This window comes from Rissa tridactyla, chromosome 1, assembly GCF_028500815.1.
Source record: "Rissa tridactyla isolate bRisTri1 chromosome 1, bRisTri1.patW.cur.20221130, whole genome shotgun sequence".
NCBI lineage: Eukaryota > Metazoa > Chordata > Aves > Charadriiformes > Laridae > Rissa > Rissa tridactyla.
Genome location: NC_071466.1, coordinates 89,550,172 through 89,563,959, shown reverse-complemented (window position 1 = coordinate 89,563,959; position 13,788 = coordinate 89,550,172). Strand labels below are relative to the sequence as shown.

At 52.0% G+C, this 13,788-nt stretch overlaps 1 protein-coding gene across 1 annotated transcript in view; it reads right to left on the bottom strand.

Annotated features, from left to right (window-relative positions):
* The window catches only part of PTCHD1 (patched domain containing 1), a 39,953-nt gene extending 30,103 nt beyond the window's left edge, over positions 1-9,850 (bottom strand). Inside the window, exon 1 of the mRNA XM_054186387.1 lies at positions 9,219-9,850. Within this exon, the coding sequence (XP_054042362.1) occupies positions 9,219-9,647 (429 nt within the window). The 5' untranslated portion in view covers positions 9,648-9,850. The remainder of the gene's footprint in view (positions 1-9,218) is intronic.
* Positions 9,851-13,788: the final 3,938 nt, after the last annotated feature.

The following is a 13,788-nucleotide window of genomic DNA, read 5'->3' as shown; positions in this document are numbered from 1 at the left end:
CCTGGCACCTAGTACTGGGACAAATGACGGACCACCAGATTCTCATTTATCCAGCTGTTTTCTTATCCTTACCGATCCTATTAGGAGAAAGGGAGATTTAAAGGAATAACAAAAGCTGAATGAACGGCTTTTCTTGAAGGGAGACATGCAGTGCTTGCTCATCGCTCACAGCTTTTTCAGCTAGCTAACAGTGCAAGGAACCAAAAAAGCAGTTTACTGCTGAGATGCCAGAGCACTGCAGCACGAGTGCTGCGCGGCATCGCCTAAGCTCCCTTGCCACAGTGGCACACTGTCCCTGGAAGTGCTCAGGCATGAAATAATAACTTCCACCTCTCTCTTTCATCGTTGTTTGAAGAGTGACCACCACTTGCAATTCCCCTATCCCTTCTGAAAATGGTGTTTATGTGTGTCCCCTACCGTGCCAGAGATTTCTAGAACAGTGTTTTCTCTTCCTTCAGTCTTTAGCCATTTGCATTTGGTAACATCTTAGTCTTGGCCTTGGTTTACTCTTAAATCCCACACTCGCTCGGTTATTTATTTTAAACAGAGAGGAAAGATGTCTCCAAGCGGCAGACAAATCCCTTTCTGCAAACACCTCCAGGTGAGGGCTGTACTGGTCTCACCTCTCCACACCAAGCCACGTTTCAGCCCGTGGCACAGCTGACAGATGAGAGGTGGCAAAATCTCACTGCCCCGCCGGCTGGTTTTGCCCGTGGGCCCAGGAGGGGATGTCAGGAGGCAAAACATAAAATCCCGACACTTATCCTGACCTGAACCATTTGCTCAGAGAGCCGCGGCTGCAAAGGTTTCTTCAAGCGTTTTTTGGCTGCCGGTCCTCCTACCTCTGCCATCAGCCCAGGATGTCAGGCGCTGGAAACCAGAGCCCCCCGGTAGGCTCGGTTCGGCTGCCCTGGGATGGCCAAGCCCCACACCGGGCTCTGCCAGACGGCTCTTCCCCGTACAGAGCTTGGCACAACTATCAGCACTGGCAGCAAAGCTGAACCTGAAGGCAAAGGGGTTGTACTTAGAGATGTATACTCAGGACAGAAAGGAAAGCTTGATCTTATTCTTGCATCCAAGCAAAAGATGCAGGGAGCCACAAGAAGGGGTGAGGAAAACCTCTGGAAAACCCCTTGCTTTCTTGAGAAGACCTTTCTGTAATTGAAAAGTGAGGAGGTATTACCAGAATTTTGTCAATTTAATCAGGTAACAAAAAAGTCTGCAGCCTCCCTGCGAAGCAAACAGATCCCATCCCAGCAGGGAGGGGTTAGAAACTGCTGATTCATTTGCAAAATGGTCCAATCCCAGAAATCCTTTAAGACCACATTATATAATCTGCTGCCCGGATCAAAGCTATGGGCAAAGGGGACCAGGCACAAGGACCCAGCGATAGCCACTGTGTCCCACAAGGGTCTTGCCTGGCTGGTGGCACTGCTTTGCTCCCAGGGAAACTCCGCCATGAGAGCAACAACATGCCATGGGACACTTCAGTCTCGCCAAGCTGCTATTCCCAGCTCATGGAAAGACATCCCGACTCCCAGGGGAGCTGCATCAGAGTCACAGGCACCATTTTTAATATTAAGGACATGTACAACTGCCTTCTGCTTATCATATATACCGCAAAAATGCGTTTGGTTTTGCTGCCGAGCAGTGACGTGCAGTGTTTTATAGGGGACATCACTCATCTTAAGGACTTGACTACGCTTTGTTACTTGACATATAGCCGATGAATGGCCAACTATACAAAACTAGCCAGACACACGGATGTTCTCCTGTACTGCGAATGATCTGGCACATCGGGAGACATGTTTTTCACAGGACTAAGATCTTTGCAATGCTATATTACTTTTTTTTTTTTTGGTGATGTTGCTATTATTTGACTCTATTTAGTCTTCCAGTCTACACCTGATGGTTCAAATTAAAAACGAGCTTCACTCTAGTCAGTGTTGCCAACTCTTACAATTTTTTTACTGTCATTTTCACCAAGTCTGGTTTTTCTCTGAGCCCTGGAGCCTGAAGCATTGTGATTTTTTTTTTAAAAATATCTCAGCTTTCATTAAAAAAAAAAAAGAAATGTCTGATCTCATGCTGATGGAGGAAAGCCTGAGAAGGCTCAAAAATAAAGTGAAGAATGAACTAATTATCTATTACTGTTTAAAATCTCATCACTGTTTTGGGCTCAACACAGACTGAAAAACTAGAAAGCAGGATAAAGACAATGGTTTTACATATAGGCTTCATTTTCATGTGAAGCTGGTTTACTCTTTTGGTCATTTTTACAGGTAACTTGTGCCAAGGAAAATGAAGAGGAGAAAAAGCCTTTAATGGATTGCTATAAATTTCTCCACTTTTTCTATGATCTCAGTAATCTCTGGCATTTCCTGTCTTTGCAGAGTGCTTTTTTATTCACTTCAAGAGACAGCCTCAGTCAAAAGGTAAAAAGGAATATGAGAGGGAAAAGACTTGCACAGCTCCCAGCTTAATTCACGAAAGGAAACACCGTGGGCTCTGCAGACAGGCCGAATTAAACTACTGAGAGTCTATTTCCATCAGAAGAAGGTGCAGAGAGGGAAGGCAAAGGGAACCCTGAACGGGGCTGTCAGTCTGAGACTGTGGGTTCCAGGGCAGAGGTTCCAATGGCTGCTGGTGGGCAGCAGCCTCCTGACCAAGCCGGTCTGGCCGAGGGATAGGGAGCGTGCGCTCAGCCGACGGAGGAAGCCAACAGATCCTAATGGCTCTGGAAAAACATTACAAGTTGCAGCTGGAGAGGGTGCAGCGAGGACCACTACGGGTAGCTGGGCTCTTGTTCTAGCAGTCCTACGAGCAGGTTTCTTGAAGAGACGCTAAGATACTAATTATGCAGTGTATGTATTTTTGCAACTAATTTTTTCAGCTGTCCAAATTGGTGAACTATATTTTCTCCAAACAATTTTCATGTGAATAAAATCTAAAAATTGTTCAAACTACAAGTTCTCAATGGAGGGACAACTATTAGTGCTCAAAGTGGCAGATGTGTGTGCATTTACATTTCCATCTGCCTTCTTGGTAGCTACAGAAAATTGGTAGATATGATTTTTCTTTTCTAATCTGAAGTGGGGAAGCTTTTCTAATTACTACCGTCTTAATTCTGACAATCGCCCTGGTAATTCTGCTTGAATTTGTCCCACCGTGAGAAGCCCACTCTGCTTTTCAGGCCAACCACTCTTGGTGGACAGGACGCCTGGGCAGCAAAAACCCCTCCGTGCAGCCTAGCATGCGGCTCCAAGATGGATTTTTTATGATGGGGGAAAAAAAAAAGGTGAAAACTTCGCTCATGCAGCTGATCTTGCAGCAGCTCCACCACCGGTGGCCTTCTCCATGTGTCACAGACCTCTCCATAAACATCCCTCCATCTTTACATGGCTTCTCAGGGGGCTGGAGACACGGTGCAGGCTCTTGCCAGGGGCTCCTCCAGCAGAAGTGTGAGGAACAGTCTCTTCCTCGCTGCACGGAAACCTCAATAGCTGCAAGTTCACAGCCCACCGTGTTAATTAACGACTCGGCTCCTCCTTCTCCCTTCCAACAGGAGAGAGGGGGGGTGGTTCTCCTGCTGTAAACCCCAACTTAAAGGCAGGGCCGGTCACGGCTTTTGGGAATCCCAAACGTGGTTGCTGGGGAGCCCTGGCAACTCTCCTCGAGCCCTGTGGCACTGCCTGGGGTGCCGGTGGCCTGGCATTGGTAGCTGCAATGCACGGAGCCTCCTATGCCTGCCGTGCCTGCTTGCTGCTCTTTCCTGGAGGGTCACCTGCAGGGGCGACGTCCTCCATCAGGGTGATGTCCCCCATCACACACGTCCAGCCATCTATCGAGAAAACCTGCCCCCCGTGCGCTCCGCTAAACGGGAGGTGAGGTCTGACCTTCCAAGAGCAGGAAAGGGGACACGATGCGGGGCGCTGGGTGTCCCCAGCACGGGCTGCCCGGCTGGCAGCAGCTCGTGGTCCCAGGGGAGCATCACCCCATGTGGGAGGGAGAGCAGAGGGGTGCCGTCCCCTCCGACGCTGTTGGAGCAGGATGTGGTTGCCCTCCCAGGCATGGGCAACTTCAGGACTTCTCCAGCTGCCGGCCGGTACCTGCAGGAGAGATCAAACCCTCTCGCACGCAGGAACCATGCCGAGGAGCTGCTGCTGCTGACATCGGGACCTTGTGCGTGTGTGGGGTTTCTGCAGGCGCTTCCACGCTGTCCTTGCAGCATGCTATTTATCTTCCCTCTTCCCTGGCTGTGCCCAGATCTTACCTGCGTATCTTAATTCTCATCTGTTTTCGCATAAGATACATTTTAGCCCTGCAGCATTGTGCTGCTATGACAACAGGCTTGCACTTCTGCTGCCTTCACACCCTTGTTTTTCTTGTATTAGGACTCTTCCCCTCATCTTACAGCCTTGCTCTAAAGACATGACTTCATTCTTTAAATTTTTTTTGTTTAGCAGAATCCACTATTTGTTCTGTTGACTGTTTCCCTAGAAGTGTTTTTAGTGCCGGAGCTACCTAGCGAAGGTGGAGACCTACTATATCCATTGCTACCTCCACAGTTGACTGCCTGCGTCCAGGCATTCAGAAGTAGCCAAAGTTTTAAAATAAAGGGTACGTTGCGTTAGGCAGGATCGCTACAGACCCAGCTTTCGGATCTGCTGAACAACCAGAACTCACTTCCACCGGCTTTGAAAATAATGGCTTAAGCGTGCCATGTTTGTACAGCAAAGCAATTGGAAATACCACAGACATGGGAATATAAATATGGTTATTTCCTCCACGAGTTTCCTCATCCGTCGAAAATAAGCGAGGAAATCTGGGAAGACCGTAGACAAGAGTGTGCAGGCACACACATTAACAAGGATATAATAAAAGGAGCAGACAGAGGAAATAAAACCCCAACAAGTATGAGGTCTACAAAATTTTGAAGTTAAAACGTTTTTTTCTGCAGTAATCAGAAGTTACGCAGTTCTTAAATAAAGGTGTCCTTAAACAGAAATACCTAATTTTACTATTTGCTTGCATGTTCAAATAGATATTTAATCAGTTATCTAGATCTACTGATGGTCAGTAACATGAGAGGGGCAACGTATAAGCCCTGTCTGAAAAGATGTAGTTAGGAGAGTTTTTTTTTTTTAAAAATAAACCCTCATCTACAGATTTTCATAGAGGGAAACTGCAAATGCAATCCCCTTCAGTAAGGCACGTTACATTTCATTCCATCTTTGCGTCTTGTATCATTAACTAGAGTTTTTGCCAAAAAAATATTAGTACTGTGTTATTGTTATAAACACAATAACATAAGTGGAAGAGAGGATATCCTTCTGCAAAAAAAGGGAAACCTTTCATTAAAAAAAAAAGAGAAGCCTTTTGTAGTATAACACAGTTAACTCACTGTAAGTACAGAGGAATGAACAGGCTCAAAAGGATACCTGTCTCAAATTCTGGCTAAATCGGAATATATTTTCTGCGGTTCAAAAAATCTGCCTAGGTTCGTATGCCTTCAACCTACCAAGTTGCTAGCTGCAAGTGGAAATACCACCAGGAATTGGTAGGGGGCTGCTCTTACACTATTTTCAGGTGGGATTCTAGGCTTAGAGGATTTGTACAGACTTGACATAATCATCTGAACTTCTGCAGGATGGCCCATGCCAAATAGCCCAATTATTGTTGTTTCTCCAAGCACTTCTTGGAAATACAGGGGTAAAAGCACACGTGTTTTTACTTCCTACCTCTCCCTTTCTTGAAAGAGTGAGATCTTGAGGAAGAAAGGTCCTGCACGCCGACAGCGCGGGATGCCAGTACCCCGTGCTCTGCTATAGAGCAGGTACAGCAGCAAGTAAAATTTCGTTATTGCCCTCCCACAGTATCTGTCTCATGATGCATCTCTTACATATACCGAGGAGTTTTGGTGGATCACCTATTTAAGGCCAGAGATTCAGGATATGTTTTCACTTCTCCCTTTCTTCTGCAAATGGCTATGCTAGCTGGAAAGGTAACATTGGGATGGCAGGCCTAGGATGGTTTAAGCATCCATGGGGAGTTACAAGAACCATGGATGGAGATTTATGCAGAAATTAAAAAAAAAGGGGGCATCATCTTCAAGTCAAAACTATTATATAAGGCAGCCACATGCCTCCCTGCTAACAAGCAGGAGAGACCTTGCATGGAGCAGCTTGTACGTTCAGCAAGACCTGCCACTGCCACGTGAGCAGCCAGTGTCCTGCTGGCAGATGCAGGCTGTCAGCGGGGAGACCCACGGCAGCTCCTGCTCTGGCAGCGTCGCTTGAGACCTGGGGCCCGAGGCAGCCGTGAGGCTGGGCCCTTCCCTGAATCTCCCCCCCAGCCAGCCAACAGGGTACGGTGCAGTCGTGGTAGCAGTGGGATTTCTCAGGCTGATAATGTGCCCACAAGGAATTGCACTAAGCTAACCAGAGTACGTCAGAATGCCACCAAAATAGTTATTCCGTTAACTAGTTAATCAATTGGGATGTTAGAGTGATTAACTTTTGACAGTACCAGCTATGTTTCAATCTCAGCTGCTCAGACCCCAAAACTTTGTATCCCTTTTTATTGAAGGGACAATAATGCAAGCTGACTTCTTCCTCTGCCAAAACCAGAGGAAATCTCCTTCCCTTGCCACATTGACTAGGGCAGCCATAGCGGCTCAAGGCTCGTTCCCTTCCCTCCTTGGCTGATGAGGTGGGATAGGGCAGGTGAGGAAACTGAGAAGAGGTGCTGCAAGAAAAGCCGGTGCCTGCCTGGGGCAACCATCCTGCTGGGTCTGCCGACCTCCTGCTAGTGGGTGGAGATGCAGCAACAACCACGCGGGAGGAGCCAGTGTCCAACCTGACGCCTCTTCTGAAGCAAAACATCGCCCTCGGGGAGGACATCCTTCTCCGGAAGATACAAGCAAACGCTGCCGTATAGGTTCTCTGCCCTGACTGCGCCTACACGGCAGCATCTTCAGGAATGCAGGTGGGATTACTCTGTGGTTTCACTCAGGACACTTATTTACAAGCATGGCCCTTTGAGTTGGTTGGCCCTGGACTGGGGCTGTGGCTGCCTTTGCTTCCTTCTCCCCTTCACGCAACTGCCTATATATAGGAAAACCTTGATGGCCACCTTTCCCTTTATCCTTCCCTTGGCGAGCCCTGTTGACACAAAATGATGTCGCCCTGCATCAGCACGGATAGAACAATATTGGGAACTGGGCGCCCTCCCTCCCGTTTGGCTCTGCTTTGACCCATGGGGCCATCCACAGGGGTGGATAGGCGGCTGCCTGAGCCTGGCTCTGCCCACAAAGAGAAAAATAATTAGGACAAAGGACATCATCTATTCTGCACAAGACATACTGGAATTAATTAGATAAGTAAAGAGCTGGAAATAATGCACCAAATATGCCTGACAATGTCAGATTAACAGCAAGAGTAAACAGTCAAATGGCAATGGTGTTCATTATCTCACTAAATGAAAAATAATCATTTTGTTAGCAAATTCTGGCTATTAAAAACGAGGCAGTGTTAAGCACTGACAGAACTTTCTAAGTTACAGCTCTTCCACTGATGTGATAAATCTTATGCAGAAGTTTGCCTGCGTAAATGTTCTGAATACCATTTATTTGTGTGTCACTGTGCTATTGATAAAACTACAGACCTCTAAAGAAAGCAGTACAGAGAGAAAAAATCCATTATCATTATTATCCTATGACTGAGTAAATGTGCACATACTGGATGCGAACGCAATTCATGGGACAAGAAAATGAAGGAATGAAAATCGTCTCTCTGGAGTTTTCTGGTTCGCCAGTAACATTCTTGTTACTGTTACTTAGTGAGTCGATGCTCATTAAATCTGTTTGCTGATTACCGTTGGGTAATATGTCAACAGCAAAAAAACGAAAACATAAAATACTGAGTGGCTCTGTACTATAGTTCTGTATGTGCCTACAGTGGAAATAAAGCATAAATAAATCCACTGTAACAGTTATGTCCTTGTTTAGTAAACAGTGAGGTCTCCCCAAAGTCTCTTACGATAGGTATTTGCATCTATTTTCTCATTTTAGAAGAGACACTCCCTGAAGCGATTAAAAAAAATTGACATTGGCTTTTGTACGGGCTGACAGTTTGACATTTGGGGGGGGGGGGAAATAAAAAAGCAATGCTGAGTCTCCGGGGTTTCCACAAGGCAACAGCGAAAACGTGCAGGATTGAGCTAGCCACACCTCTGGTTATTTGTAAATGTTCCTTTCCTTTCTCTTGGCTGAACTTGACCCTCTTAACACGCAGTTCTCGCATCTGTCCTCCCTGTTTTTCCTTCCAAGACTGTTCAAAACTACCGGGGTGTAAACTAGAGTACCAGCTTCAATAAATGCAGGTTTCCGACATGTTATGACATACAGTATGGTGAGATGTCCTGTTAGATTGTGACTCGCACACTCCGCGCTGCTCAAGTGGCAGCGAAAGATGCTGCCCGCTCTAACTTGAACCGGCAGCACAGGCTGCACCATGCCTGCAAATCTACAGCTGAGCTGGATTTTTCTTCATCTCTGAAACCAGCATTTTCTGTGATGGTGGGATGGGAGCGGAGGGGAAAAAAAAAAATAATACTACCCGCTAAAAATAATCAGCGGAGTTACGTCGTTTGCCTTCACCAGCAGTGAGAAGGGGGGTTTTGCGCTACCCCTCTCCAGGCAGAAATGCAGTCCAGACACAGCAGCAGCCCCCAGCAGCATTCCCGGCAGCCTGGCAGACAGGTACCTAACTGTTTTTGAAGTTTGAGTTCATCAAAGCCCGAGTCGCCTTCACTCGGGAGCACGGTAGAGTAGAGAGGCACCGAAAAATTACTGAAAGCAAGCAGCCTGCCCTTCTCGCTCACCCGAAGCAAATAAAACCGAAACAGGGAAAAAAGGAGAAAGGCGCGGGGGAGAGAATAAAAAAAGGAGGGAGGGTGGAAGAGAGCGGATCCCGCGGCGCTGGCGGGGAGCGCGGTGCCGGGCAGGCATCCCAACTGTTGCAGGGAGGTGACCGGGTAGCTGCGGTGGCAGCGGCGGTGGCGGGTGGGCAGAGGCCGGGATGCGCGGGTGGGTCAGCGGCGGCGGCGAGGGGGTGTGTGTGTGTCAGGTGCGGGGACCGGTCTGGAGGGTGGCGGGGAGCGGGATGCGGGGCGCCGGGCCAGGCGGTGGCCGGGGCCGGGGGACCCGCCGCGGTTACCTTGAGGATGAGATCGGTGTGGTGCTGGTCCAGCATGTTGGCCTTGCGGAAGGAGGTGATGATCACCCTGCCGTACCTCCCCGGCGTCTGCAGGTCGGAGTAGAGCCGGTGCTTGGAGCGGTTCACCGGGAAGAGGCTGTCCACCAGGTTCCTCTCGATCTTGGCCAGGCTGTGCGTGGGGGCCAGGAGGTGCTCCACGCTCTCCTCCACCTGGTAGCGGCTGAAGCTGGCGCCCAGCAGGATGGAGATGAGCACGGGCGCCGAGGCGAAGAACACCGGGTGGCTGGCGACGAAGTGGCCGAGCCGGGAGAAGGACGTCCCCAGCCCCCTGTGCAAGACCTGCCGCAACATCCTAGTGCGGAGGGCGCGCAGGAGGGCGAGCGCCGCGCCGGGGCCCCCGCAGCTCCCCCACGGCCCCCGCAAGACCATGGGGCAGCCCCGCCGGGCGCCGCCTCCCCGCCGGCCGCGGCTGCGGGGGGCCGGGGGCCGCCGCCGCGCGTGTCTGTGTCGGTGCGTGTGCGCTGTGCGTGTGTGCGCGCCTGCCCGCCGGCGTGGGGCGCCTCGGGCGCTGGTCCTCCCGCAACGCCGCCGTGCCCGAGAGGAGTTTCCCAGCGCCTCCTTGCCTGACTTGCCACCAACCCACCGCCCCTCGCCGCGGCCGCGGAGCGGACCCGCCGCGGGTGGGGAGGCGGGGGGGGGGGGGGGCGGGAGCCCCGCCGCCGCCGCGGCCCCGCCGCCCCTCGCCGCGGGAAGGCGAAGGGGCAGGCGCCGCTCGCCGCTCCCCGCCCCCGCCGCGGAGTTTGCGCGGGAGCGGGGCTGCCCGCAGACTGCTGACTAATCCCCCGGCCGCGGCAGGCGGGGCGGGCGCGGATAAGCCCTCCGCGGCGCCCCCGCCGCCGCCCTCCGCCCAGGGGCGCGGGGGCCACGCCGGGCGGCGCCGAAGACGGGGCGGCGGGGCGCAGCGCGGCGCCTCCCGCCGGGGCCGCCCCGCGGGCCGCGCTTGGGACGCCGCGGCGCGCCCCGCCCCGCCCGTCTGCCGGCCGGCTCCGCCCGCCGCCGCCGGCACCGCCGCGCCGTTACATCCCCCGCCCCGCACCGGGCCGCCGCCCCCGGGGCGACCGGGTAGCGCAGGCTGCCCGCCCCCCCCCCCCCACTCCCCCACCCCCCGACGGGCGGGCACCCCCCGCGGAGGGGGAGCGCGGTGCGTGTCGTGGCGGGGGGAGGGCTTTGGCTCGGGGACCCGCCGCCAGAAGCGTGTGGCCGCCTCCCCGCGTGGGACCGGGGCGGTCCGCGTCCCGGGGTGCCCGACGGAGCGATCCCGCCGCGCTGCCTCCCGCGGGGGCGCGGCGCGGCACGGTCCGCTGGCTCCGCGCCGCCAGAATGGGCATGTGCGGGAGGCGCCGCACATGCCCATTAGGGAAGCCGGGCGCCGGCGGCGAGGTTGCCCCTGCCCGCCTCACTCTCCCCGGGCCCCCCGGCGTCGTCCCTGGGGCCGCCCCGGGCTGTCCCGGCAGCGCCCGGTGCGGGGAGACCCGTCCGGCCCCGCCGCTGCTGCCGGTGCCGTGCCGGTGCCGTGCCGGGGAGCGGCGCTCCCCGAACCACAAGCCGCTGCCCACCTTGCGTGTAGGTACAGCCCGTCCCCCCGCGGTGCGATCGGGGGTGGAGGGGACGGCCCCGTACTTTAATCACAAATTGCAATTAAATAACGGAAACGAGGAGAAACGCCGGTGTTGGCTGGGGCAGCTCTGGCTGGGTGGCACACTGGGGCACACTGATTCTCGTCGCCGTCAGCCAGCCCTGGATGGAAATTCTCAAACCAACGGTGTTGGTGTTCCCAGTCCAGTTACGGCCCAGGCCGGTGGTTTTACAAATCGGGCGGCAAGGAAGTTTCTGTTTGACAGCTGTCGGACCTGTTGCTGTGTGTAACGGCAGCAGCTCCCTGTTTTGGTTATTGATAGACTTGACAGTCATCCGTCCTTTTGCATTTCAGTGGTGTCTGACCTAAGCTAATGTTTTGTCACAGACGCTTCATGCACAAAAACCTCCTTGACATCATTCCCATCTCCTCACTTGCGGCTAGGTCACACAGCTTGAATGCTAAACTCTTCCTGTGTTTCACCGCTTCTCGGGTGGCGAGCGAGTGAATGGGCTTGGTTGAGCAGTGCCAAGTTATGGCCAGTAAGGTCCCCACGTCCCCTGGTTCTGGGGTTCGTGCCCAAGCCTGGGAATTGCTCCAGGCAGCACCCTGCCTGCGGGGCTGGTGTGGCTGCATCCAGAGTGCCCAATCCAGGGATGCTGGGGTTTGCAGGGATGCTGGGGTTTGTTATATGATCGTGCCCCTGCTTGGTTCCACTCTGGTTCATGCTGGTGGGTCCCTACTGCTTGTATTGGTCCTACATGAGTGTAAGAAAAAAAAATAATTAATTTGAATATAATATGAAGAAAACCTCAAAAACGGAAAAAGAAGCAGGAGCACAGAGATGGGAGAGGATTGGGCCCAAGTTTGCATGAAGTTTGCTATCAGGTCAGGTGGCAGAGCCCCGGTCTGTCATCTCCCAGGAGTCCAGTGCTCTCCCCTTGCTGCCTGTTTCCAGCTGTACGCGGATCACTGCATGGGCTTAGTCACATTGTCGTATATTAGGGGGAAACATGGGGATGTGCCCAGTGCTTCATGTCATTAGCAACAAGCAAAGAGCTTTTGTCATTGCTGCTGACAGCATCATCTGTGCTGATTTTTTTTTTGTTTGTCTCCATTAAAAATATTTTATCATTATTAAAAATGAGGGGAATTCTTATTTCAGTAACCATCCGGTGGCTGATTCGCGGTTCTCCAGGGTACCTCAGGAAAACTAGTTTGAGGGGGTGACATTCAGCCCAGTTCTCAGCACAATAACTTTGGGTAAGCTATAGGTGACCCCAGGAAGAATATATCCATCTTGTGGGGGCAGAGAGAGAAACCGATGTATCAGCAGTTCTGCTGGATGTTCCTCTGTCTTCCCAGACCAGTGTCTGTTTTATTGTCTCTTGTAACCAGCGTCAGGCTGCACTGTTACCTGCGGTGGAAATCATGTCTTTCCAAAGGTAGTCGTGGGTTTTCACCCCACAAAATTCTGCCTCCCCTTGGCCCAGGGAATTGCCCTATCTTTGACTGTGGTGTTGCCCACAGGGGAGGGACATGGAGGGGTGGGATGTCAGGCAGCTTGACGTGTGCTGCTAGAAACACAGCTTGTAATGTAACCCCACTAAGCGAGAATGTTACGCTGTCCTGTGGATGTTACCAAACCAGAGGGGAAACCTTCTGTGTACTCCTCACTCTGCAGATAGTGAAATCACCTGGCTACTGACCATCACTGCTCTGACGCTCCAAAAACTGCCATCAAAATGTGTTCTGTGGTAATATGGTTGCCAGGAGTGGAGCAGCTGGAGGCCTTCCATAAGCACTCTGTGAGGAGCAAAGCACGGTTGAGGTCTCCCCTCCATTGTAGGGGAAAGCTCCGGTGGCTGGAGCTCTTGTTGGTAACACGTGGTGGGCAGCATGCATTAACCTGCAAAGCATTAACCAGCTCTGCCTGTCTTTTGGAGGAAATGGAAGGGTAGGATTTCTATCACATATACGTGCTACTCTGCTCCGGCTCTGAATGGCGCTTTACAAAATAGATAATGATGTCTCATTGCTCCAGAGAGTTCCCAAACTAAATTAAGAAGAGAACGATGGGAAGAGAATCATACAATGAGGTGCAGATGCTGGGAAGAGCGATAATGAGGGGGAGGACAATATGATTATGTCCTTTCAAAGCAAACGCCTCAGGGCAGCTACTTTTGGGGACAGAGTGTAAAAGGGAGATGGGGAAGACGTGACTCATACAGACGGCATCTGCGCAGGGTTCAAGCCTGCTCTCAAGAGCAGGCCTGTCCGCTGTGAGACATTTGTTGACTCTCAGACCTGTGCAAAGAGACTGCTTCGACCCACGCTCAGGAGCTCTCGAGGCCAAACAGGTCTGGTGGTGGCTTAGCATGAGGCCATGCTGTTGTTCCCGGGATCTGCAAGGCCTGGATGTGTCAAGCACCCCGCAGCCCAGGCCACAGGGCTTTACCTTTTTGTGAGCACAAGCAGGATGCTGTGAACATCCAGAAATGAGCATTTCTCTCTGCATCTGCTCAAATCTTGTTACAATGGCAAATTTTAAAACTAATGCGAGAGGAAGAAGTGGACAAGGTTTTATTTAAAATAACCTCTGCCTCCTACCTCCCCGAAAGGGGTCCAGTGAACGAAAAAGCTGAGAGAAGTGGTGGAGGAGGGGATTCCTGATGAGTAACTTCAGATGAGTGAAGAGGGCCTAGGGGAAAGGAAAGGTGGCAGGAGCAGCTGGGATGGCTGTGGGAGGTATGCAGAGAATTAGGATTTTGCGTTGTTTAGTTAGGCATGAGGAACTAGAGAAGATATTTTAGGAGTGTGTGCAGGGGATTTAGTGCTGCGAATGGGGAATGATTTTTGCAACAGAGCACTGAGCAATGTGTGATGCAGGTTCCAGCTGGAGCTTGGAAAGAATGAGGTTACCCACAGTGAGGA